The following is a 27,122-nucleotide window of genomic DNA, read 5'->3' as shown; positions in this document are numbered from 1 at the left end:
TATTGCAAAATGTCCACATGTGGTACGTGCTCAAGAAACAGGGCTGTTGGATTACTGTGCAGACCATACCTCCAGTCATCCTTATCTTCATATCTCCAGCCATCCCCAGTTCTCTTCTGCTCCCTCATAGCCCTTGCCACCCCAAGGGTCCCTCTGTTATCACCCCTGATTTCCCCACCAGACTAAAGCTCTTAGAACTTGGAGGTCAGGCAGGCCTAGAAGGGAGTTTGTGCCGGGTTCTAACACTGGAATGAATAAACAAGTGAATGAATCAGAAGTTCTGTCACAAACACATGGGATGTGCGTGCAGGCGACATCCTGACCTGTGGTCACTGGCCAGCTTGACAGCCTTGAACTCACGTTCTCTGCTTCCTTATCCTCAAACACTGTCACAAATATCCAGAGAAAGCAAGGACCAGGCAGCTCAGGGGTCAGCAGCGGGTGGGTTCCTCACTGTAGCCCATGACCCTCATCTGGATGTGGCTGAAGTTGGGCAGGCTCTGGTCATAGGCAGCTTCCTCCCATAGCCTGACATGAAGGGGCTAGTGGCTGAGGGCCCAGAGAGAGAGAGAGAGAGAGAGAGAGAGGGACAGAGAGACAGAGACACAGACACAGACAGACAGACAGACAGACAGACAGGGAATAGGCAAGTGGGAAACAATCCACTCAGTCCCCTCAGTATCCTTCCCTGGCCTGTGTGTCCTGGAAATGAGATCCCACACATCTCACCAAGAGCCCGCAGTAGATCTTTCTGTACCCATACATAGATGACAAGGCTGAGGTTTCACACAGTGAGTCAATTTAATGGCAGACTGGGGCCCAACCCCAAGTCTGACTCTCAGTTGTGTTCCCTTCGCTTGATGTCTCAAAGGGAACCACATGCTATGAGGGAAAAATGAAGAACAGTTCCATGGAGGTGCATGGGGTCCTAGACTCCTAAGCAGACCCTTACTTTAGTCCAAGGCTCCAGGCAGATGTAGTTATTTTCCTGGTACACATGGGAGACCCTGGTATTGCTCCTTAGTTATTGCTGACTCCTGGTCTGCCAGGTTCTGGTGGTAAGCTCCTTTGACCCTCCCCAAGATACCAGGAGGCTCGGGAGGAGACCTAGCCTCAAGAACAGCAACTGGCCTGTTCCCACAGTACACCAATCCAGCTGCTGCTGCAGGCCCCTGGGACGTGAGATAGAAAAGAAAATATAGCTCCAAAACAACCTGATGCTTTCTCACCTGTTTCTCCCATTCTCCTCCTGATGGGAGGATAAGACCACCCCTACATTTACCTATTCAAGTCAGCCAGTATGCTCTCCAGCAGGCCTAATTCCTTCAGGAACAGGGAACCTTGGAAGTCAGAGTCAGCAGGCACAAAGGCAGCCTTCAGGGAAAAGGGAGACAGCCTCTGAATCTGACCACAGCTGCTTCTACAGTGCCAGAGCCTCAGTAGATAGATCTCCCTGGGTGTCCAGGAAGAGAACCGGGACTTGGCCTGACCTCCATTTGACAAGGGAGGTGTTGCTGAGAGCATGGCTCCAGTGGTGGTTGGTTTCTGTCCCTAATCGAAGCAATGTGTGAGAAACCATTTGCCCTAGAACTCAAGTCTCACCATTCCTTTCCCTGAGGTCTCATCCCAAACCTGACATGCTGAAGGCCCTTCATTCATAGGCAGTGAATGAATGGAAAGCAGGTCAATGTCATGAGCTTTGTGGAGCAGAGGCTGTGCAGAAACAGAGAAGTGGATGGAGCAGTGGTGTTCACAGCCAGTTCCCAAATTCTCAGGATCCAGCAGTCTCTGCGTGTGCAGCTCCAGTGGCTGGGCAGAAGGGGACACAGAGGAGGGAGGTCATGAAGGAGGCGGATGGGACAGGGCAGAAGGAGACTAAGGTTGGGGAGAATTAGTGAGGCTCCTTCCTCTCCCTGGTCCTTGCTGTTGGCCCAAGACAGTCACCTCTCCTCTGCCCAGAGCCTCTTTGCATTCTTCTGGGCCATGGGGCTAGCCTTGCCTATCCATGATCAGTCAGCCATCATTATGCACAACAGAAGCCCATGTGCCCACTGACACGAAGACTAAACAAAACATGGTGAACACATAATATTTCATAGCAGAATCCCTTGTAGCCAGCTGGTTCTGACCTTCTGAGATGTTGTTTCTTCTCTGTTAGCTCATGACTCAAACACTACCATCATCATCTTCAACATCACCACCATCACCAACATAAACATTACCATCATCATCGCTATCATCATGACTATATCCTCCATCACAATGTTTATCACCATCTCATTACCATCATCACCATCATCACCACCGCTATTACCATCACCACAATCACCGTCACCTCCATAATCACCAAGACTACCATTACCATTACCATCACCATCAAAACCACCATCACCTCTACAACGATAAACACCAACACTAGCACTGAAAACCAATACTACCATCATCACGAAGATTGTCACCATCACCAGGTTCAGGGCTGTGGCAGAGCAGGCAGGAATAAGGAGTGGGGGCTCAGAGGCAGAGGGTCTGCTCTCCTTTCCAGACCTTCCCCTTCTCCCTGCTCCAGCTCAGCTGTCAGACTCCACATCTCCACCAGCTAGCTCTGCACTCATTCCCTTCCTCATCCTCGCACAGGGGAATGCTGGATCTCACTGACTATGCTTTACAATCGTGACCAGTCAGCCCAGGTGTGGAGTTGGAGCTGCCCCAGCCCCTTCACGCATGCCACATGGAGTGGACTGGATGTCCTCTCAGTTCCTGCAGACATGGGTTCAAACCCTGATGCCATGTTTCCCACCTACAGAAAAGCAGCCTCACCACTGGTCTGCCTTCCCTCAACTCTGTTGCTTCTGGATATCAGTGACACACTTTCCCACACAGCAAAGCTGCTCCCTTTCCCTAATCCACCCACTGAAGGGGAAGGTCCAGCTGGCTTCTATGGCATCTCAGCCCTGTTCCTCTCTATCTATGCCTTGCTCCCCCTACCTGCCAGCAGCCTCACTCACCCGTTCACCTCAGTCCCTCATTACTACTTTGCTCATGCTCTGCTTCTGCCTAGAAGAATTCTTATTTAACCTAGAAAACCCCAGCTCATGCTCTCTGTGAAGGTTACTTCTTTCTAGTCGACAGATAACTGTATCTCCCCCAGACCACCAGATACTCAAAAGCTTTCATTGGCTGTCTCCACCCTCAACAATTCTGTTCCCATATATTTATATCCTAGTCAACCCAGAAACTTCCTACACCCTGAAGTGTTCTGTGGGTTGGGTAACAAGTGTGCAGGAAGAAGCCCAGGGATGAGCCTGGAGCCTCCATGGTCCAGGCTGTCCTCACCCCCACGTGCCTCCCTGGATTAAAACACCATTCTCAATTTTTCATTAGGAAAACTTTTTTGTACCAGAACTGGCGTTTGAACTCAAGGCCTGGGCACTGTCCCTTAGCTTTAATCACTCAAGGCTGCTGTTCTACTCCCTGAACCAGAGCCTGTGCAGCAAGCGCAGTGCAGTGTTAATGCCTCTCTGCTTGGTCCTCTTGCTCACTGCAGTTCTAATTGCAGCCTATTTGTGGGGATTGTGACTAAACATGACTATTTAAGTGAAATGTTTTGCATAATCAATAGTCAAAGTACAAGGATTCGTTGTATTTTATTACCATTTAATAGACATGGATTTAATGGGTTAGATGAAGACATATAGAACACACATAAGGGACTTGGTGTAGAAAACCTCCTCCTTCATTTTAACTATATGAACCTTAATTTCCTGGTCTTTGTTACAGGGATCAGAATCTCCCATGATGATTGGTGAGCTTGGCAATGTTGACCCTTAGAAAACTGTGCCTAGCACCTGACCACTTTGGGGGCCTGGTACCTCAGGAAAGCAGAATCTTATGCTCAAAGCCCTTAGAGGAGCCTGGAGAGCTGGGAAAGTTGACTCTGGAGGGCCATTGGCTCTGAAGGAAAGTTTTTTTTGGCCCCTAGAAGGTTGGGAGATGTTGGCAAACCAACTCCAGCAAGTGGATCCATGTCCCACATGTGAGTTGACACTTGTGTGGAGAATTAAGGAAACAGAGCTGCTGCCAAGCTCCTATCACATGAACACACACGAGAGGGGTAAGCGGTGGCTTTCTCTATTGCCACAAGAGAAATTCCTTTGTTTTTATACTTTAAGGGTGAAAGGTGAGTTGCCTTTTGGTGTGTGGGGGCAAATTTTTAATGTTACAGTCATGTTGAGTAGGAATATCCCATTTAAAGCAATGTAAAGATATGTGGTAAAACTCCCTTTCACTGTAAAGTGGTAGCTGAAGAATTGCGTTTACACAGACCTTTGTATTTAATATGTCTCCCTCTCCACCTGGCATTGCCCACAAGTCTGGTTAAGAGCTCTGGCATAGGTTGGACCTTGAGGAAATGCTATCAGGATCAAAACTGGAATGTTCACTAAGCCATTGAAGGTATTTTCTGATTCAATTAAGACTGAAAATAGCATTAAAATCTCCACGTTCAAAAACAAACAACAAACTGCTGTGTTCTGCTGTCACACAGGCGACACCCTTGGCTGTCAATCCTAAGAAAGTTATAGATTGCTCACAAAACACATGTGGTTTTTTTTTTGTCAGTCATTAAGCTTGAACTGTGTCTGGGTGCTACCCTTAGCTCTTTTTGCTCAAGGCCAGTGCTCTAGCACTTTGAGCCACAGTTCTACTTCCATTTTTTAGGTTGTTAACTGGAGATAATAGTCGCATAGAATTTCCTGCCCAGGCTGGCTTTGAACTGCTATCCTCCGATCTCAGCTTCCTGAGTAGCTAGGATTACATGTGTAAGTTACCAGCACCTAGCACAAAACACATTTTAAGTGAAATTAAAAACACTTTCAGATATAATTTTTGTTCAATTTGACTTCTTAAAATTTATCTTTTTAGCGCTTGGAGATACAGTGATTAAACTATAGTCTCAAACCATGTGATCTGCAATCATTTGGGATTTTGTTTTCTTTTCTTTTTTGCCAATACTGGGGCTTGGACTCGGGGCCTGAGCACTGTGCCTGGCTTCTTTGTGCTTAAGGCTAGCACTCTACCTCTTGAGTTACAGCGGCACTTCTGGCCTTTTCTGTTTATGCTGTGTTGAGGAATGGAATCCAGGGTTTCCTGCATGCTAGGCAAGCACTCTACCACTAACCACATTCCCAGCCCCCTGGGATTTCTATTTATCTTGCTAGCCATGCTGTTTGCTAGGCAGAAACTCTGCAGTTTGGTGCAATCCCATTTATCCAGATTTTTTTTTTTTTACTTGTTATGTTTCTGGATCCTTACTTAGCTGATCTGCAATAATTTGTGTTTACCTGATCCATAACTGTTGTGGCCCTTGGCATTGGCTGCATATGAAGTTAGGTGTCTTGGTTGGGAGACACTGTTTTGTTATAATTTTGATACTGAGAGTCACCTTGAAATTTTATTTCTCCACAATGACTAATACTAAAAAGCAAGATGTAAGAGTAACTTCCTCAGAAATCTCTGTGGTGGCTGAATACCCATTCATTTAGTTGTACTTCCCAGTGTACCATTATAACTCATCAGATTCAGAGGTGCTGGCAGTAGGATAGGAGGGTAGAAGAAAGGGGAAGTTGAAAACACAGGCCTATCCCGCATTGTGTACCTATTACATGTTGAATTGCTCACAGTTTCAGCCTTTGTTGGCTTTAGATACATGTTCTGCTGTATTTCCCTCACCTTGTGCAAAGCTTGGGAGTCTTGGGAAGTGCCACATTGTCACTGTCAACTAGTTTTGCCAAGTCAGAAAGGGCTAACCATCCCCAACCATCACCTTTTTTTGGGTTGCTTTTGCATCTGTGGGTTCATATGCCAGAGGTGACAACTTCCCTGCTGAGCCCTTTTTTCTACTGTCCTCCTGCAAAAGTCCCCCTGTGGTAGGTGGGCTCCAGTTTAATTCTCTAAGCTGCAGCCTGCCCTAGCCCCAGGAAGGCCAGCATTGAAGAAAACAGTGCCTTCCCAGGCTCTGAGGTCACTTCCTCATCCACTGTGGCCATACTTCCTTCCTGACGTCTCTCTATATACCCTCAGTCCCCATCATAAGTCCCCCCTCTACACACCTACATCTCATGGGGGCTGGAGGTTTAGTTCTTATGATAAACTGTCCTCTGCCTGAAGAACCACATGGAGATCTCCTTTCTTCAAACCTTGCATAATGGTGCCAGGCTCTGGGTCACTTCCTCTTCCACTGTGGCCACACCTCCTCCCCGCCCTTTCCCTGTATAACCTCAATGGCAATAAGTCCCCTCTCTGTACACCTCCACCTTGTGCACGCCTGCAGGTTTGGTTCTTATAATAAAATTTCTCCTCCACCTGAACAATCATATGGAGATCTCCTTTCTCCAAACCATGACCTTCTGAGCTTCTGAACAAGCAGAATGGAATTTTCCTCTGCCATCTCTGTGTACAAAATCTTATTTATAAATTTTTGAAAGAAAGTAGGTAAACTAGGGAGGAATCTTAACTCTAAACTCAGTTTGTGTGTGACAAGAGATCTTAGCTTGACTATAAAATAAATTTTCCAAAAATGAGTGAGTGAATCTCACAGACATATTTCTCCAAATACCTCAATAGGACCCTGTGGGGAGCTGGAGCACATGAGTCTGAGGCCTGGCACTAGGTGGCGCTGTGCTCCCTTCCCACAGTGCTCTGGTTGGGGGTCAGGGCCACTCTGCAGTAAGGGGCTGTGAGTGTCCTAACCCTTCTGAGATCTTTTCTCTTCCCAGGACTCCTTTGAAAAGCTTGGACAAGGATGACAAACTCAGGCTAATGATCTATAGACGTCGTCTCTGGAGCTTTGGCTCTCCCAGGGCATTCACTACCCAGTCCAAATCGTGTTCCTCCTCCACATAAAGCTAGTTTCCTTGTCTGTTTTCATTCGTGTGTCATGTGTAGTTCACATGAGTCCTCTCTCCAGTGTTAGTCCAGACACTTCTTTCCTGGCAGGCCAGGACCTTTCTCTTGAATAACAGCTACAAGCTGCCAACTATCTATAGAAAGCTATTTAGACTCAGGCATCAATCCAGCTGGTTTGGGGTCAGTCCTGGGCCCTTAGGGAAGGAGTAAGCAGAAGTGATGGTGGAAGTGGAGATACAGATCTGACATTGCAGCTATTATCATCCAATGACTATAGCGCACTTCACACATACAACACTGAATTATCAGAAGACAGGTTGAGAGAAGTTCTGGCTCTGTTGAAATCCCATCAATTTTATATTAGCTGTGTGGAGATAGAAATTACCTAAAACCAGTGGCAGTCAGCAACATTAGCTGGAGACAAGAGGTCCCACACTGAATGAGATAACTATACTTTCTAAAATGAATAAAGACATCATGTGCTACATTAATTCAATAGGGAGGCCTAGCATAACTATGTTCCTCCAAACTGGATAGCACTCATGGCCCAATAAAGACTTAAATTCAGCCTGAAATGAGTAGAATGAGTTTTACTAGGGGTCCAGAACAAAGTAGTAGATAATTGTAGGTACTGTATTTACCCAGCCTCTCCCAAACTCTTGTGACCCAGAGTCTCCCAAGAGCCAGAAACTTTCCTTTAGCCACCCCCCACCCCACCCCCACCCCCAGAAAAGCTCCTAAATCATATGGCTCTAGATCTGGTGCAGAAACCTGAGCGAGAGTGCCACCTACTGCCAGAAGAGGTCACTGCAGACTGAAATAGAAGACATACAGGAAAATTTAAGTTTATTCATGCTTAGTCTTTGTTCTTGTCTGGGGTCTTGCTGATCTGGCAGACACCATCCCACCATGAGGAAGGGGGACTTTTGCTGCAGTGTGGCACAAAATACAGCTCACTGGCAGCATGATAGTTGGAAATCTAGTCACATGCCATGCTTTGTTTCAAGCCAAGAACCCCAATCATTCAGGCAGCATCTGCGGGTCTGTGAACAGGGTTGCATCAACATTCACTATGCTAGACCCTGACCTCTTGACTGGGGTCTGGGATGAGAAAGGGGCTCAGAATTGGGCTCAGTGGTAGAGCAGATCATAGAATGAGGCACCACAAGTGTGTGTGTGTGTGTGTGTGTGTGTGTGTGTGTGTGTGTGTGTGTTCCTTGGGGAGGTTAAAGGTTGACATTCACTGCACTCCTGTAAGATGAGCACCCAGAGGGAGTTCCTGGTCTTCCATCAGTCCCACCTGGGCAAAGCACTCTTGTTGTCACTCAAATACAACTACAAAATAAAAATGGCTTCAAAGCCTGCAATAAGTATCAAGTCACCAAAGAAAAACAGGATATAGAAGCTGCTTACTACAAAAGAGCAACAGAGAAATGGCTCATGCCTCTAATCCTAGTTACTCAGAAGGCTGAGCTCTAAGGATCTCAGTTCCACCCCAGGCAGGAAAGTCTGTGAGAGTCTGAGCATATGAATTCCATACTGATTTCAGCATCTGACTGAGATAAGCTTGTGAAGAATTGTTAAATATAAATTAAAAGGCATGTATTGATACTGCTAAAGTAACTTTTTTTTATCTTAACATGACATAGGCATGAACTCTGTGAAGAAACAACACCTAAACCCAAGAGAGCAGCTGTTGCAGCATCCAGTTCATCTTGAGAATTTCAAAGGTTAGACATACAACAAATGTTTTGGTTAAAAATAAAAAGAAAGTCTATGAGACTCTTATCTCCAGTAAATTACTCAAAAAGCTGGAAGTAGAGCTGTGGCTCAAGGGGTAGAATGAAACAAAAGCTCAGTAACAACACTCAGGCCCTGAGTTCAAGTCCCATAACTGGCACACAAAGGCAACAGAGACCCAAAGGACAGACCAGTGTTCATTTATTTTTATATTCATCTGTGGGCAGCCAATCCTTACACATGTCACCTACACTCCTCATGTGGGTGCCCCCATGAGGGAGACCACCACAGGAGAGGCCCATGCCCCCAGGGAGCAGACCTAGAGCAAGCAGGGGAGGATCTGGCTGCCTTCACACCATGTTCCCCACAGAAATAAGGTGCCAACCCTGCCACCTCCCTTTATATCACCTGTGTGCCCGGCAGGCCCTCCCCCGACTGGCCCAGTTTCTTCCTCCATGAAGTTTGGGTGCAACTGTAGATGGTGTAGGGCAGAAGAGGGCTTAGAAATGGTGATGCTATCTGTCCCCCTCTACTGCAGGTGATCCCAGTCATGGGCATTGCTAGAGCTGGAGCAGAGTGAGGATAACAGAGAGAAAGTGAGGCATGGCCCTATGGTTGCCTGAGACATTCTTGTCTTAGGTGGGGCTCAATCAATAAGTCCAAAGGAGTTTCTAAATAGTGAGAAGACCATAAAGGCCCCCAGCACCGGTCACCCTCACTTGTTCCAGCGAACACTGGCCCCTTTTAGCCCCAGGGTTTCCCCCAGGAGAGTGTCAACTCCTGGAGGCAAATGCTCATGAAAGGTGAATTTGCCCACTAGTTGGGCTGTGAGGAGACCCCCATTGATGTTAACACCACCCAGTCTTGCTCCTGATGGAGGGTATTCCGATATTTTTCACAGGGAAGGGCACCCAGGATGAGACCAACTTCTCTCAGGCCAAGCATCCCCCACTGCAGCCCTTGCCCTGGTCAGTACCACCAGGCAGGTTGAGGTCTTTCCATCGGCTCTATGGCTGGCCTGAGGGCTGGATCCGGCAACAGATGGCAATGACTATTACAAATTCATTACTGGTTGTTGCTGTATTGTCAGTGCGCTGGTGCCTCACCACACATGTGTTGTCCTTTGGGAAAGCTCCCAGGGTAACAGAGGTCTCGGGATGGGCACTGCAGCTGGTCAGGGTCCAGCCTGCATCACAGGTCACGGTGACCTGCCAGAGTCCAGGGAGGACAAGTGAGCCTCAGTCCCCATGCATCGTCAGGTCACTAAGCCACCTGCTTCACTGTCCCTCCAGCAACCCTCAGTGGGGACCAAAGTGTGGACACCCAGCTCGGCTCTGTACCTCACACCACAAAGGGGCTGCACCCATCACAGTCCACAGCTCACTCATGGTGTCTCTGCCCCAGCCTAACCAGGCACTGGGGCCCAGATAGACATCTAAACAAACCAAAGCCCTTCTCACCCCCACTTCTCTAGAAGCCACACCTCCCCCAGCCTTCCCCACCCAGAAGTGGCAACTCCATCTCCCCAGGGGCTCCACAAGACCTTGCAACAGCCCTCCACTCCTTGTTCACACTCATCCCCAGTCCAGTCCAGAACCACCACCCTTAGGCCCCAAACTTCTCCTGCCTTGGGCTCTACAGGTTAGCTCTCAGCCTCCAGGACTACAAGTGTGATCCATCGTCTCTTCAGGGACCTTCCTTCTTCCTCCAACCTTCTATGGCTACTCAGGTGTTCCAGCCCTGAGCTAACTCCCAGTAGTTTTGTTAAGTGCACAGGTATTAGGGTGTGTGTGTGTGTGTGTGTGTGTGTGTGTGTGTGTGTGTGTGTGTGTATGCATATGTGGGACCATCCTGGAATTTGAACTCCAGACCTGAGTCACAACTCCACTTCTGGCAGTTAATTGGAGGTAAGGGTTTCATGGGCTTTCCTGCCCCAGCTGGCTTTGAACCCCAATCCTGAGATCTCAGTTTCCCACGTAGCTAGGAATACAGGCATGAACCACAGGCTCCTGGCTTGCTTTTGCTTTTTTTTAAGGCAATAATGGCATTTGAACTTATAAATGCTAAGCAAGCACTACCACTTGAGTCACAACTCCAGTTCATTTTGCTTTATTTTTCAGATACAATCTCACTTTGGTTTTGTCCAGGTGGGCCCAAACCTTATGCAATCCTCCTCTCTCTCTCTCTCTCTCTCTCTCTCTCTCTCTCTCTCTCTCTCTCTCTCTCTCTCTCTCTCTCTCTCTCTCTCTCTCTCTCTCATTTATTTGTCTAGATAGCATTGCTTTACTTTCTGCCAGGTGGGCCTCAAACTGAAATCCACCTTCTTCTTTATGGTATCAGGTGGAAGACATTCAGTACAACCTTATTGTATCCAGCCTCAGCACTTCATTTCTTTATGCCATATTTATGTGTGCTATACTCAAAGGAGACAGAAGTTCTTGAGAGCAAATCTTACTAGTATGATTTTTTTAAAAAAATCAACCCCACCCCTCCACACTAAGGGAATACCAAAATCGAGAGACACAGGGTAAAAAAAGACAAACAACTACAAAAACAATACTTACAAACTGTTTGGTGAAAATGAACAACTGAACAACTCATGGGGGGGAAGGGAAAGGGGGAGGGGGGAATGAGGGACGAGGTAACAAACAGTACAAGAAATATATCCAATGCCTAATGTATGAAACTGTAACCTCTCTATAATTCAGTTTGATAATAAATATATGTATTAAAAAATCAACCTCACCCCTCCACACTCTGCACATGACAGCAGAGGTGCTCAGGTCCTCCTCTTCTGTGTACTGACCACCCCAAGAAGATGCAGGCCTCAGTCATGTCCACCCCACAGCCCATAACCCCAACCCCTCACCTTTTCCAAGGGGCGCAATGCCCTGTACTTCTTTATTTTGCACTGCAGGCCCGGAGCATGGCAGCAGGAAGCATGGACACTGGCCTCCTTGTGCCCTGAGCACCAACTGAGCTGATCAAGACGGTGCTTCTGTGTAGTATGCAGGTAGACACCAAGGTTCTCCATTCCCCAATGGGAGCTGCAGCCTGGAGCAGAGGAGGGCCAGCTCAGACACTGAATGTGGGGGACCCACTATCTTTTTTCCTTCAAACACACCCCTTTCTCTTTAGGGTCCAAAGCCAGGGAAACCCAGGAGCAGCTCTGAGTAGCAGAGACATTGGCCTGAGCAATAATAGCACTTATGGCTTAGCTGTGCAGCTGACATGTCTTGTAGGACCTTGGGAGAGCAGCTCAACTGCCCTGACCATAGTTACTTGTGAAATACGTGGTCTCCTCAACTACTCCTTACCTCAACTACCCTTCCCTCCTCAAGTCCTTCCCCATCCATCACCAGGAGAAGCTCAGAATGACCCTGGGTTTGTGGGCTTGGAAGTCGGGTACACCTGGCTATAAAATCAGGGACAGTTTGCTGGACTTCATGAAACTTCCATTTCCCTATTTGTAAGACAGCCAAAGCAATAGCATCTACTCACGGAGATTCTGCTTAGCTGAAGCAGAAACATGCCTGGGAAGTCCCAGTACTGCCCATGTAGGACCTGGGCTCTGTCCACATGAGGGTTATGGTAACCACGACCAGAGCTCTTGTCCTAGCTGTGTGACTGTAGAAAGGCACCCAGAAACTTTAGCTGTTGGGGGAATTTGGGCATGGGCTACACAGTGAGTGCCTGTGGCTCTGATGGTTTTACCAAAAGCCAGGCTTCCTGCCAGGCCAGCAGCCACATGGAGCTCTTGTGATAGACAAGGCTCCAGCCACTGGGATCAGCTGACTGCTGCCAACACAGCTAGGTTTTAACCCCACCTAATCCTTACTATTCCAGAACCTTCAGACTCCTCAGTACTTAGCTGTCCAAGCATCGGCTCCTGAGGTAGGGATTCCAGATAATTCCCTCGATTCCCCCCAAACTCACTCTGGCACCAAGCTCCATCTGAGCACAGCTCCAGCCCAAGAGCAACAGTCCCTAGCTCCTATGTGTGGCCCTCCTCCATGACTTCCCAACACTTTCCTTGGAAGGTTTTTGACAGAGCATTGCCCAGACCAGAGAAAGGACTTCAGAGTAATAGTCAATGACATGGCCACCGGAATGCATACTGTCCCAGGCTAAGCATCACAATGAGGACACTAAGGCACAAGGCTGATAACTTGCTAGCTACTGAGCAGCAGATTGGATTCCACCAGAGCAGTGCCCTACTTCTGACAGGCCTGAACTGCAGCTACCCACCGACACAGCTGGGAAAGACTCCATGCCCGTGTGTCACCACTCTCATCGCTGCCACTGAGGCAGGGGAGGCAGAGAGAGGTGAAGCCACCTGCCCTGGCCACACAGCATGCAAGTTACAGATCCCACTTGACTATGGATCCTGAAGCTCCCAAATCTGCTGCTCACACTCATGGGGACCAAGCCTGTGGGACAAGTCTTTGATGCAGCAGGAGATGGGGCGTCCTCCTCACCCTGGCAGGAACAGTCCCCTACCTGTGAGGACATGGTCAGGATGCGGGCAGTGGCTATAGGTCTTCATTCGCATCAAGGCTGGAGGGGCTGTATGGACACTGCAGTTGGCTTTGGGGAGCAGGCAGCATCGGGCCACCGCAGAAACATGGCCGTATCCAAATGCCAGGCAAATGCGTCTGTTCCCTTTTGTCTAAGAGCAAAGAGAGAAATGGGAACTTGTTCCTTTGAAGAGGTTTGGGGATTGGAGAACCTAGACTGAGAGGGACCCAGTCTGCCTATTCTGGTTCCTGAGCCCTCAGCACTGCTTGGCCCCCAGGCAGGTTGTCCTGCCATGGGCAGCTCAGCGATGGCTTCTTCTCAACACAGACAATGGCTTCCAAGTGGAGACAAGGAGACCTGAGACAGCAGCACAGGGCCTGCGGGCTCCCTGGCCCACTAGGCCTCTCCCAAGAAACCTCCCCTGAATTGACTTGGGTACAGAAATGCTCAGCCACCTCACCACCAAGCCCTCTATGCATTGCAGGGCCACCCAGCATCTGGAAACTCCATCAGTTGCTTCTGCATCTTTGAGTTTACCAACTCACAGAGCCTCTGTCTTCCCAACTTGAGCACCCTGGTTGGGCTTCTATTTTTTTTTTTAATGAGGGGGTGGGGAGTGCAGTACTGTAGTACTGCTTTTGAACTTGTGATCTGAGTGCTGTCCCTTAGCTTTATCATTCAAGACTGGCACTCTACCACTGGAGCTGCAGCTCCCCTTCTAGCTTAATTGGAGATAAGAATCACATGAACTTTCCTGCCTGGGCTAGCTTTGAACCACCTTCCTCAGATCTCAGCTTTCTAGGTCATCAGGATAAGAGGCATGAGCCACTGGCACCCAGCTTGGAGATGGCTTTAGGCAAGGCAGAGAGCCTAAGCATGGTTGTCCTGTGCCCATGTGGGTGCTATGTGTTCTGAATCTCCCGGGGATAACTGGCCCTGACTAGGCCTTTACAGTTTACATAAGGACCTGAATCCAGAGGACTGGGCATGCAGAGTGGGGCAACTCACCTCCACGCGCTCGCCCTCCCGATTCCCACTCTGGCAGAAACTGGAGCAGCCCAGCAGCTCCTCCTCTGGGTCACAGTGAGCTTCAGCAGCATTTGTCAGCCTGAGGTTCCAGGGTGCCGACCACACAGTCCTGCAGAACAGCTGTCTATCTGCAACAAGGCCATGAGTTGGGAGTTTGTGGGCCAGCAGGACCCCCAGGGGACTCCAGAGAAAGCTTCAGTCCGAAGTGAGGAAGAGGAGCTTTGATAGCACATGAAGCTTTCAAAACCTGTATGTTCTCTCTGATATGCAGAAGATAAAAAATGCACTGGGATATGACAAATTACGCAGGATTCTACATACTCACATACAGTGAGACCAAAGGGGGATACTTTTAGGAGAGAATCTCAAAGGCTCACTGCCTAAGTGCCCCTTCATATTTACATAAAATAATATACATACTGAAATAAACTCCCAAGATCTAGAAATGAAAGACTTTCTTTCTTTCTTTTCTTTTTCATGTTTGATGGTTCCATCCTCTTTACCCTGTGGGAGGGTGGGGAGGAGGGGACAGAACTTGAGGGTAAAAGGGTGAAAAAGTGGAATTCATTGGACATTGATGAAAGTAAACTGTTCAACCTATGGATGGACAGGGGAGGGACTGGAAGAAAATGAGGGAACAGGTGATACTGTATGGAAAGAAAATGTACTCATTACCTGACTTATGTCATTGTGATCCCTTTGTACATCCCCTCTACAATAACAATAAAGTAAAAAAAATTTTTTTAACTTGTAACACCAAGCTTCCAGTCCTAACTGATGTGGACAGTCCCTCTATAGACCAAGTTAGGGATTGTCACCATCACAAGTCCTCTCACAGCCCTGGTTGGCCTCTGCTTCCCAACCTGCCCTGCTCACCTGTTTCCTGGGTGGTGGAGGGCAGAGCGGCCACTAGGTTGGGGGTCATGTCTCGCTCTTCCTCTGGGAACCAGGTGGTGTTGATAACGTTGCTGATAGAGTAGTGGATCAGCTTCTGCCTGAGCTCAGCCACAGTGAGATTTGGTTGAGCAGTGAGCATCAGGGCTGCAATGCCTGGTGGAGGAGGGAGAGGTCAGATAAGGTGATGGCCTGGCAGTCCTGCCTACCTGGGAACTCCTTTTAGCACACACATATATACATCATGTTCTATTCCCAAAATGAGGTCATCTACAATCCCTTGCTTAGTGAAAGCTAGAAAGGAAGACATCTTGGCTGGAATGTGGCTTAGTGGCAGAGTGCTTGCTTAGCCTGCATGAAGCCCTGGGTTCAATTCCTCAGTGCCATATAAAAAGAAAAAGGCAGAAGTGGTGCTACAGCTCAAGTAGAGTAGTAGCCTTGAGGAAAAGAAGCCCGGAAACTGTGCCTAGGCCCTGAGTTCAAGACCCAGGACTGGCAATAAAAAAAGAAAGAAAGAAAGGGGCTGGGAATATGGCCTAGTGGCAAGAGTGCTTGCCTCATATACATGAAGCCCTGGGTTCAATGCCTCAGCACCACATATAGAGAAAACAGCCAGAAATGGCGCTGTGGTTCAAGTGGCAGACTGCTAGCTTTGAGCAAAAAGAAGCCAGGGACAGTGCTCAGGCCCTGAGTTGAAAGCCCAAGACTGGCCAAAAAAAAAAAAAAAAAACCTTGAGGAAAAGAAGTCCAGGAACTGTGCCTAGGCCCTGAGTTCTGAGGACTGGCAGAAAGAAAGAAAGAAAGAAAGAAAGAAAGAAAGAAAGAAAGAAAGAAAGAAAGAAAGAAAGAAAGAAAGAAAGAAAGAAAGAAAGAAAGAAAGAAAGAAAGAAAGAAAGAAAGAAAGAGCCAAGACTTCTTGTTGTCCTACCTCGAGGATTTGGTATTTGCCATTGTGTTCACCAGGTGAACCCCTATTTATCCACAAAACACCAGGGATGCAAAATGGCACCATCACCACCAGGCCTGCCCATTTGGTCCTCCAGCCCAGAGCCTGGCACATGGAGGATCTGGTCTGAAGAGCTGCTGGAATCCTGGTGGCCCAGACAGTGGAGTAGTGACTGACTCACCAGCCACGTGGGCAGCCGCCTGTGCAGTCCCACTCTTCATTACATAGCAAATGTCACAGTCTTTGGCAGCACTGACAATGAGTTTCCCAGGAGCAAAGATGTCTACACAGGAGCCATAGTTGGTCCCAAGGGGTCCCTGGGTGAAAGGCTGGTTCTGGGAATCAACAGCTCCTACTGTGATGACCTGGAATGTGACAGTTGAGGGAAAGGCTGCAGGGGCAGACTGATCAACTCCTATGTACCTGTATGAGCCCCATGAAAATGTTCCCTCCTGAGGAAAATCTGTCTCCTGGGCACAGCTGATACCAAAGACTGCCCAAGGGCAGACACTACTCCCCATGGCCCATAGAGACTGTTCTTAATGGGAGACAAACACTAAACAGACAATTTGGTTATCAAGAAGCCAGAGTTCAGTGAGGCAAACCACAAGGATAAAGCTGGGTGCTAGTGTTTTTCAATTCAGCATCTGCGGGCACCCCTGTTGGACTGAAGCATGAGAGTGGGGGAAGGGAGGCTGGGGAAAGGGAGGGCAGAGCCTGCAGCCCCGATTTGCCTCTGCATTTTCTCACCTTCCAGGGCACAGGAATTCTGGAAATGGGACACCTGTCCCCTACTTGCTACTGTCAGGCTCAGACAAGCCCCACACAAAGCAGTGGCTCTGCAAATGTCACTCAGAAGAGGAGGGATGGCACAGATGGATGATTTTCAGGAGGAGTATGGGAGGGGCTGTGTGGGGGGCAGAACTAACTTCACTCTAGCCACGCTAGCACCTACCTCAGGAGACGATGCCGGGGAGTAGGCACAGGCATTGCTCTGAAAGTTGCCCGCCGCGGCCACCAGCACTGCCCCAGCCCTTGCCAGGCGCTTGCAGGCACTGTTGATGCTCCTACTGTAGCCACTCACCAGGGGCAGCAGCACTACCAACCTCTTGGGGGGCTTGGAGACCAGCTTTTTCCAAATAAACTCCAAGCCTGAAAGAACAAAGCCAGGATGACTGCCTGGAGTGGACACACTGCCCTCCTCCAGCCCCTTGCCTACTAAACAGCAGTGATAGTTCTGCATTGTCAACCTGATTAGGCAATGTTGGGTCAAATGAATCTAAGTTCTGATATAGATATATAAATAGACAAAACAATGGATGGATAGATAGATAGATGTTATATATATATATGTATATATATAGTTACATATAGTTATATATGAATATATAGCCATGTAGTTATATTAAATCATTAAATATTAAATAATTTTTTCATTTTTTTAATGGCTTCTATTAAGGTAGTGGGCTTGCTCAATCACATGATGGCTCAAAGAAAGAGGAATTCTGCCTCCACACAACCTTCTGACTCAGGACTGAGGGGTCAGAGCCTGCAGGCATTTCTAGTCTGCCCGGCCTGCCCTGCAGATTGCAGGCTCACCAGCCAGACGGCAAGACCACTCTTCAAATCTCATTACATAAACACACACAAGCACTCACATGCGCGTGCGCACACACACACACACAAGGATATGTGTCCCATATGTGCACATGGAAGCCATTGATCATGACTAGGGCTGTAAACAGCAACCCCGGGACTTGCTGCCTCCTCAGATGCCTCAGTATTCCTGTTTACAAGATCCTCACAACAACCTCTCCTTATACTTTTCCAGGGAACAGGTGTTGAGGGGGAAGACTAGTGTTCCGAGAATGAAGGGCCAACTTCAAAATCGCCCACCACACTCTAGGCCTCACTCCAATGACCCTCAGAGCTCTGGACCCACGGAACCGGAACCTGTCCTGGCTGCCTGCTGCCAGCTGTCAACCCCACTGTATAAACAGGCACATGTACTCTGGATGTCTCCAGGGCTCCAAGGGGAGCTGATGGCCAGCCTTTGAGGATGGGCCCCTTCAAACTGTGGTCTGCTCTGGCCACCCAGCATGGCCTGGAGACCAGGGGTCTAACCCCACCTTATTCAGGATCCTGCAACAGACTGGCCCACGTGACCAGGTTCTGCTGTCACATGGCTGTCACTAGACCAACCCCTCGGCCCCTTCTGGATCTGGGCCCCTGTGGCCATGATAGGAGTTAGAGTCTCATAGCCAGCCACATGCCTAGGAGACAGCTGCTGAGGAAGGAGAGGGGAGAAGACATGGAGGTGAGGGGTCACAAGCAAAGCAAAGCTGTAGTTATTAGGGACATGGTGTGTGCAAAGCTCTGAACTCATATCACACCCCATTTCAGTCTTCTGTGGACAGATGAACTGCTCCTGATGGTGGAAGAAACAGTTCCTCTGTGCTGAGCCCTGCTCTGGCCAGGTGATGCCATGACTGAGACTCCAAAGAGGAGGTGTTCTTCCCTGTGCCAGGCCCAGCATGAAAGCCTTCCCTCCACTCACTGATGGCTGATGGGAGTTAAAGATCAAGGCCAAGGTCAATCAGTAGGAAGATGAGGCAGGCATAGGGGATCACTGTGATGAGCCAGGGGCTATTGATTCCTGCCTGTAAAGGAACACAATTCTGGGACTCTCTGTGAATAAGATTTGGGGCAGTGTATCCCTACTGGGGTACATGCAGTCAGCTTGACCTGGGACCTGGGCTCTTGGGGAAGGTCAATCAGTTGTCCTGACCCTAAGCCAGCCTCTTCCCAGGCTCTGTGACCCTGGGCAAGTCACCCTCTCTGGCTGCTGTCACTATTTAATAGATGTCACCTGTCAGTCCCAGATGTGCCATGCAGAGCCTTTGGCTCACCATTTGGCCACTGAAGCTCAGTAAGCCAGAGCTGCCTCTCTGTTCCCTGTCATGTCCACCACAGGCCTAGCTGTGGGACCCAGGCCCAACCTCTCCTCTCCCTTCAGTGGAGGAAATAACCTGGGACAGTCTGGACAATAGGTCGCCACTTCCCTCACCATGTCTACTTAGCCAGATGACAGGGGAAGCCAGACGTGGGAGCACTGAGCCCCCTCCCCCTCCACACCAACCCCAGAAGGGAAGCTGGCTTCCTTTCTGTCTCCTCAGGGTCTGTGGAGATCTAAGCCTAGATGACAAATGACCTTGTGTCCACAGAGCAAGAGGAAAGCATGGAATGGAGGAGCAGCATGGAGCAGAGGCTAACTTGGGCTGGGTATCTGCTTCCTTCAGCCTTAAGTCTCTCACCTGTACTGGCTACCTTGAGGGTTCTGCCAGGTCCACAGTTGGAACTCTGTGGCAGAGCCTACCATGCCCTCCTAGGTGTGGAAACATTGTTCCTCCCTGTCCTTCAGCCCCTCCCCTCCATGGCCAGATGGAAAGTCAACAGAATGGGAGCTGCCACTCACCCATGAGGATCCCGCTGACCGTGCCCTTCCCTTGGCAGTTGAGCACACGCACACTATGTATGTTGATGTTCTTGGCTATGCCGACATTCTTCCCACTGACCACTGCTGCCAGGTGGGTGCCATGGCTTTCACAATTGGCCTCCTGCTCCACCAACACAAGGACTAGATGAGAAAACCGCCCACTCCATGATTTCCCAAAAGGCCACGGATGAACTGACAATGCCCACCCTTCCTCCCCTACAACTGAGTCCTGAAGATGGAAAGTGATGGCTGGGGAGGAGCCACAGTGCTCCAGTTCTTGTGGTCCTCACCTACCTTCAGGATGGGGTTGGGGAAGGGCGGCTCACCTGGGTCCTGTGTGCACTGTTGTTCATCCACTCCTCCTCAGGCACCTTCCCAATGTTAGAGATGATGATCCTGTCCTTGATTTCCTCGTGTCTGGGCCAGATGGCAGTGCTCAAGAGATACACCTCCACAGGGTTGTCCTTGTCTTTCCATGGTGACAATGTGGTAGAGAAGAAAGAGGAGAACCAGGAAAGTGATGTTATATGTCTTAAGGACACTGTCTTAAGGAATATAGATACACTCAATCTTCCAAAAGTCATCATGAGCTACCTCCTAGTAGGACTATTTTACTGATCAGGCCAGTGAGACATAGACTTGAGAGCTGTCCAAAGCCATGTAGCTGGCCAATGAGAGAGAGTCAGGAGACGCCCCAATAGCATGCTGTCTGTTACTGGGTCTTGTGATCAACTCAGATGGCCCAGCTCCATCTTGAGCTCTGTCATTGGCTGGGAGCAGCCCAAGGGGCAGGGCCTCAGTCACCTGCTCCTACTACTGGTCCTCTTGAGCAGGATTACACAGCATGAGCTCTATGGTTGCCCGGGTGACCAACTAGAACTGCAGTTCTAGAGACCAGAAATTTAAGGTCAAGAGATCAACCATGCTATACTGCCTGTGAAGAATCTGAATAAGAAGCCTCACTGGCCTTGTCCTCCTTCTGGTGGCTTCTGGCATTCCTTGACTTCTGGCCACCTGATGCTATGTTCCACCTATCTCCACATAACTACCACTCCTCTATACTCTCTTACAAGGTTTGGGTTTGAGAATAGCAAACAGGCTTGTCACCTGTGCCCTATGGCCTCTCTGTGAATGAAGGGACAGTGCTTGGCCTATCCAGCTTGTTTGAGATCTGTCCATATAATACCTGCTCTATCCTGTCCCAGTACAACAGCTCCTAAAGATCCTCCTCCAGCCAAACCCTTGAGAAGACTCTCCAAGGGGCTCCCTATACCTGTCCCCCAACTCTTCCAGGGAGGGACAAGGACACCATGGGCATCCCTAGGGGACAGGAAACAGACTCTGTCTACTCCATGCCCACAGGAGAGCTAGTCACCATTGGCTACAGAAAAGACATGCCACATCCTTTTAGACCTATCTGGAGGCTAGAGATATGGCTCAAGTGGCAACTTAATAAACACGAGGTCCTGGATTCAAATTCCAGTGCCACCACCAGACCTTATCTAGAAGAAAACGTCTTCCAAGTGTGGTCCAAGTAAAGGCTCTCCAGGTAAGATCATCCAGGATGAACCAGTATCACTAAATAAATGCAAATTGGCTTTACTCAAGAATGAAAAGGAAGGCTAAACATAGTATCTCACATCTGTAAACCTTGCTTCATGGTACATGTTCACCCCAGGCAAAAAGTTTACAATACCACATGTCACCCAATAGCTAGGAACAGCAGCACAAGCCTGTCTTCCCAGCTACTCAACAAGCATAATAAGGAGGATTGTGGTCCAGATATCATATTTCTGGCATAAACATGAGACCTTATCTGAAAAGTAACTGATGTATAAATGACTCAAGTGATAGAGACCTGCCTACCAAGCATGAGACCCTGAGTGAAAACTCCAAGACTATAAGGAGGGGTGGAGGAAGAATGATGTTGGGCACCAGTGGCTCAAGTCTGTAATCCCAGATACTTGGGAAGGTGAGATGTGGAGCATTAATGATGCAAAGCCAACCTGGGCAGAAAATTCCTCTAGACTCCATCTCCAATTAACTAGCACAATCAGTTCTAGGCATCTGTGCCAGGCTCGTCCAACACTACACAGTCCAGCCAGAACCTCTGAGCCTCTCTCAAAGCAGGGGCCCTTACTGCCTTCCCCAGTTCAATGCCACTGTGAAGCCCCACCAGACACAGCCATTTTCCTGGTCTCCTCCTCTTCTTCCCTCTGTACAAGCAGAAGGAAACGGGCAGAATGGCCTGGAGGTGAGTGGTGTGGAAGGGGGTGGGAGGGAGGGTGGGAACTAGGAACCTAGACAAAGGAAACTCCAGAGATCTGGTCTTGTTTTGAGGACCCAGCCTTATAGAGACCAGAGACTGTAAGTCACAGTCAAGTCCAGCCTCCTCCTCCAGCCAGAGTAGCCTGCTGGAAAGATGAGAAAAAAGAATTACAACTGTGGTTATTCAGGCACCAGTGGCTCATGTCTGCAATCATAGCTACTCAGGAAGCTAAGATCTGAGGGCGGCAGTTCAAAGCCCAGCCTAGATAGGAATGTTTGTGAGATTCTTATCTCTAATTAACCAGTGAAAAGGCTGGAAGTAGAGCTGTGACTCAAAAGGTAGAGCACCATCTTTCAGCAGAAAAAAAGGTAAGAAACAGCACCCAGACCCTGAGTTCAAGGACCCAATTTTTAAATAGAAAGGTAGAATAGAGAACCTTAGGCATATGTCCCTGCATTGTGCATAGAGCACCAGGAGGGGGCGCTGTCCTGAATGGGGAGAAGAGAGAACAGAAAAGATGGGCAAGTGAGGTCCTAGCACAGGAGCAGATGGTAGCTGTGGTCTTACTGCTGTGGTTGAAGCTCTTCAACTGGTCCAACTCAGGAGAAACCCACCGCATTTGCCATACACCATTCAAAGACTGGTTCCACAGAGGAGAAATCAGATGCGGGCTCCAGAGGAGACTCTGTGCAAAGGCCAAGGAATCCTCCTCGATGAAATTCTCCTGCCTCAGCCACAGGACCTCAGATGCCAAGGACACAGGATCTCAATTTCATGAGTCACTTAAACAGCAACAACCAGAACTTGCCACCTGATCACAACAGTGTCCCCAGCCTGGCTCACTGTATCCCACAGTCCCCTCCCATGGACCAGAAGGCAAGCCAGGTCCTCACTCCTATCCTAGTAGAGGAGGGGAGCAGGAACCATTGCTCCCACAACTGGTAGCTGAGCTCCACGTGAGTGGCAGGAGCGATTCTGACTTCCACATCTCATCTGGGAGCCAAGCAGTGCCAGTTTTAGGCAGGCTGAACAGTGAGGGAAGTCGCTGGAGCCTGGATTCCATGCCTAATTCAGGATGTCAGCAATGGCTACCTTGTGTGTCCACTCCCTTCCCCATCTTTCTGTCTTCAGCCCACAGTGCTAGGCCCTTTGTGGTCCTTTATGCGTGCTTAGCCAATGGGGGCAGTGGGAACCAGCAGGAGTTTAGGAGCAGAGTGTGTCTGCTCGACCCCCTCCCTGCCTTGGAGCATACCCCACTAGCACATCATCCTGGACCATCCCTAACCCTTCTCTAACCTTAACTTTGGGCCCAGGCTGCACTGCACCAGCATAAGGTCAGCATCTGGGAGCACAGCACCACCCTGTGGGGCTGTATGTTCCCTCTGCACTGGGATCCCTGGTGCTTCAAATGAGGGTGAATGGATAAAATCACAGAGGAATTGGAAGCTTCCTGAGAAGGCTGGCATCACTGAGCTAGAGACCCACCAGTACTCAGTGTGGACTGTCCCTTGAGTGTATGCCAGGGAGCACACGGAGGCCTCTCCCCAGCCTGCTGTAGTGCATGCCTGAGCTGGGGCTCACCATGTCCAGTGCACCCACATTGTCAGACTTCATCAGGATACCAGGGAAGAGGTCTTTGAAGACATGCAGCACTTCAAACATGAAGCCTTCACTGTTAGCCTGGGCCTCCAGGTAGTTAACAATCCTCTCCATCTCCTGCCTCTGGGATTCTTTGAACACCACCAGGTAGGTGTTGGGCACCTTCCAGGAACTCTGTCCCCAAAAGAGGAAAAGGAACATGAGGGCCTCAAATAAAAGACCCATCCCTGTCTATAGATCAAGTTAGAGCCAAAGAGACCTAGAGCATAGAGAGACTACAAATAGGAGCTGATTCAGTAGAGATTAAACCCTCCCCAACACACACAATTTCACACTGACATCAACCACAAACAGATTCACACACTTCCAAACATGGCGCCCATCCCTAGGGGAACTGTGGGTGGCCCTCAGCACCAGGTCCCCTTGTTGCCTCTGTGTGCTCTGCATGCTCTAGACAGATCTGGTCATCTCCACAGCTCTGTCCAAAAGCCATCCTTCCTAGTCAGCCCAGTGTCCCAACTCCTCCCCAGTCTAACACATCTCCATTTCTCCCCTCCAGAAGCAGCCCCACAAGAACCCTCACAGACCTCAAAGACAGAAAAATAGGGACTTGAGACCCTACCCCATCCACTGTTTACTGGCTGTGCAGCCAAGAGCAAGCCACTTAACCTCCCTGTGCCTGTCTCTGTATTACAGAATGTAATACTTGTATCATGCCCAAGTCCAGGGAATCAGGGCAATACTGCTTCCACAGGAAATGTCTTTGTAGGCCTCAGTTTCTCATTGTCTTAATAAAAGGATAGGTTTAAAATTCTTTTCTGCTTGTAAGAAACAAAAACGTTTCCATTCTGGGCCAGTATGGCCTCTCTATGATTAAAGGGCCAGCTGTGGGCCTGAGCAGTCTGCTTTGTATCATTCACATGGTACCTGCTCTACCCTGTCCCAGTCCAACAGCTCCTAAAGGGCCCCATCTCAGACAATAGCTGGATATAGTAGTGGGCACCTATCATCCCAGCTCCATTGACCTTGTAGCAAAAATAACCAGAACAAGATAGAGGCAGTGGATTTGATCCAAGTACATTATATGCATGCATGTAAATAACACAATAAACCCTTTACATATTTAATGTAGGCTAATAAGGAATTGGGAACACAAAAGGGCTGGAGGGCTGGCTCAAGTGCTGGAGTGCCTCCCTAGCAAGGGCAATGCCCTCAGTTCAAAGCCCAATTCGCTTTTTAAAAAATACATTCTAAATTTAACTCCACCAAAACGCTCATGGGTTGAATATGTGAGCCTGAGGGACTTCCTGGAACAAACTCCAGGGGGATAAACACCCCCCTCAAGGACTTGGTCCACGTGACTGTCCAGCCTCTGCTTGGTCACCTCTTAGGACGGGATACCCAGTCTTCTTCAGTAGAGATGGAAGGGCAGCAGGAGCTGGGCAGTGGTGACTAGAAATGCCCTCTTTATGATCTCTTTTCTTATTTTAATTAATTTTTTAGATCTAGTCTTGCTTTGAAGCCAGGCTGGCCTCAAACTCACATTCCTCCTACCTCATCCTCCTCAATGTTGGAATTACAGGTGTGCACCCTACCTTGAGCTTATGCTTTATTAAGTTCACCACAGCCCCACAAGATCCCTTGAGAAGGTGAAAAAAGACTGGGGAATAAGATGAAAAGTTGTTACGAGCAGAACAAGGGCCTGGCGGCTTGCAGCCCAGCACATGGCCCTGGGGTCAGCAGACCTTTCCCATTCCCTGAGGCAGAGCAAGGCAAGTGAGGCCAGGAGGAGACAGCAACTGTCTGCCTCTGACAAGCCATCTCTCTGGGGCCTCACAAGCTGTGACCAGCTGAACTCCTACTCCTTCCTCCTCTCCCACTTGAGGAAGAACCCTCAGACCTCTTTTACTGCAGGCTTCAGGTTGAGGGACTGCTGGGTCACCATTAGTGAGAGGACACTGGGACTCCGTCTTTCATTGGATCTTACCTCCAGGCAACAGAGCCCCAGCCCCCACTCTCGAACCGCCTCCCCAAGGTGACATCTGCAGTCCATCCCATTCCAAAGCTTTCCACAGCCCGGGGCACAAGTGTGAAGAGATCTCAGGGAGCCCCACTCAGGGGTAAGGTGGTGGGGCACAAGGCCCAGCCCCTCAGATCTTGGCTACCAGGTAGGCCAGATTGCAACACCACCCCCAACCCTGCAACCTAGGTTCCCCTAATCCTTGACCCAGCGGCCTCCGGATTAATTCCACCCCACCCACTTTAGTTTGTGCTTTCCCTCAGCTGGATAAGACTCAGCCCTAGGTAGGGTAGGGTGCCAAGGCATGGAGAACTCCCTTGCCCCACTCCTCTGTGTCCTAAACCCCTGTTCTCCCAAAGCCCCCTCTCTCCAAGACTCCCAGCAAGTATAGGGCCCTGTCCAGGCTTCTCCCAATGCCAGGGAGGCACTGCTATGAGCCCGTCCGTGCCATGCCTGCTGCTCCCAGCGCGTTGCTGAGAGGGCGGTTCTGTGCCACCTCGGGGCTGCAGCCACATCCCAGGCAGGCGCTAAACGCGCCCCAAGTCCTCGCCCCCACCCCAGTCACTCCCGCGACCCTCTGCCTCCAAGCACAGCCATGCACGGTCATGAGACCCTGCAGCTCTGGTCATCATAGCTCCCCACCCTCCGTGCCTAGATCCCAGCATCGCAAGCTGGTGTCCCAAAGAGCAGAAGGCTCTCCTGGATCTTAGCTTCAGACTTTCCCTTATACCAGGGAACACCGCTCCTCAGCCCCCTCCTGCCCGCACCTCGGAGCTCCGGTATATGATGGTTATGGAGCTATCCTGGAACTCCAACGGCAGGGAGAGCCCCAAGCCCTCCCTGTCTCCGTCCAGCTGCTCTTGGGCTCCGGACCTCGTGGGGCTCAGCAGCAGCAGCAGCAGCAACAGCAGGGGCAGCAGCCGCCACCACAACTTCCCAGAGCCGTCAGTGCCCATGAGGCAGGAGAGGAGACTTGCACCGTGGCGCTGACACTCAGAGCCAGGACCCAAGAGGACCAAACACGCGGCTGGGCAGGGCAGCTGTACTGTGTAGAGCCTACCCGCTGCCCAGCGCCTCCAAGTGGAGAGAAACCACGGGTGCAGAGTGCTGTGCATCTAGAACCCAGGACTGTCCCATCTGATTAAATACTAATGGAGCCCGCCCCCTCCACACAAACCCGCAGACCTGGAGCATAGGGTGTCTCATCCTACCTTCCACACAGTGCTACATTGCCCTGGCAGGAGTGTGTGTGTGTGTGTGTGTGTGTGTGTGTGTGTGTGTGTGTGTGTGTGTGTGTAAAAAATCCCTTGTGCTCTGGTCTCCGCCTCTCACCTGGAGTTGTCACCAGCCCCTCCCACCACCCCCTGGGGCTCCCTCCACTCTGACTGTGACTCCACTCAGTCTGATGGCAGAGTCTTCACTTCCCTCCCACCTCCTCCCACCGCCTAGCTTAGCATCCTAAACTTAGCCTGGATCCCCCTCTAGCCTCCACCCTTCCTTCTGCTCCCTGCATCCTGGCAATCCCAGCTGCCTAGGAGCAATGTGGAGCCTTAGCTAAAAAAAGCTAAAGCAAATAGAGCTGAGTTGGTGGCTCAAGTAGTAAAGCACCAGCCAAGCAACAGGAGCACTGAGTTGGAATTACCCAAATTCAGAAGAAAGAAGAGGAGGAGGAAGAGAAAAAGGAGGAGGAGGAGGAGGAGGAGGAGGA

General features: G+C 49.7%; 1 protein-coding gene and 1 non-coding gene across 2 annotated transcripts; one reads left to right on the top strand and one right to left on the bottom strand.

The window, feature by feature from the left end:
- Positions 1 to 431: 431 nt before the first annotated feature.
- Positions 432 to 26,370, bottom strand: LOC125355681 (proprotein convertase subtilisin/kexin type 9-like). The gene is made up of 16 exons (XM_048352121.1): positions 26,182 to 26,370; positions 23,377 to 23,568; positions 22,410 to 22,519; positions 19,853 to 19,943; positions 19,506 to 19,647; positions 16,986 to 17,182; positions 16,212 to 16,395; positions 15,063 to 15,240; positions 14,170 to 14,314; positions 13,144 to 13,312; positions 11,513 to 11,697; positions 9,662 to 9,851; positions 2,178 to 2,476; positions 1,633 to 1,809; positions 1,283 to 1,374; positions 432 to 528 (listed from the first exon to the last, which is right to left on the bottom strand). The coding sequence occupies exons 1-16, from the start codon at positions 26,368 to 26,370 to the stop codon at positions 432 to 434; spliced, it is 2,637 nt and encodes an 878-aa protein (XP_048208078.1).
- On the top strand, positions 8,410 to 8,471 carry LOC125355828. Its single transcript, XR_007211756.1, has one exon. It is a non-coding gene; the product is annotated as a small nucleolar RNA SNORD72 (small nucleolar RNA).
- Positions 26,371 to 27,122: the final 752 nt, after the last annotated feature.

The sequence above is a fragment of the Perognathus longimembris genome, chromosome 7 (genome assembly GCF_023159225.1).
Source record: "Perognathus longimembris pacificus isolate PPM17 chromosome 7, ASM2315922v1, whole genome shotgun sequence".
In the NCBI taxonomy this organism is placed as follows: Eukaryota; Metazoa; Chordata; class Mammalia; order Rodentia; family Heteromyidae; genus Perognathus; species Perognathus longimembris.
The sequence above is the reverse complement of the archived record's forward strand: the minus strand, read 5'-3'. Positions and strand labels throughout refer to the sequence as shown.

Bases quoted from the DNA above. Each gene is read 5' to 3' on its own strand.
- LOC125355681 (XM_048352121.1), bottom strand. From the start codon at position 26,370: ATGGGCACTGACGGCTCTGGGAAGTTGTGGTGGCGGCTGCTGCCCCTG. The intron at 13,313-14,169 runs GTGAGTTGCCCC...CTTTGCTCTTAG, and splicing joins GGGAGGGCGAGCGCGTGGAG to ACAAAAGGGAACAGACGCAT. The intron at 1,810-2,177 runs GTAGTGTTTGAG...CCTTCTGCCCAG, and splicing joins TGATGTTGAAGATGATGATG to CCACTGGAGCTGCACACGCA.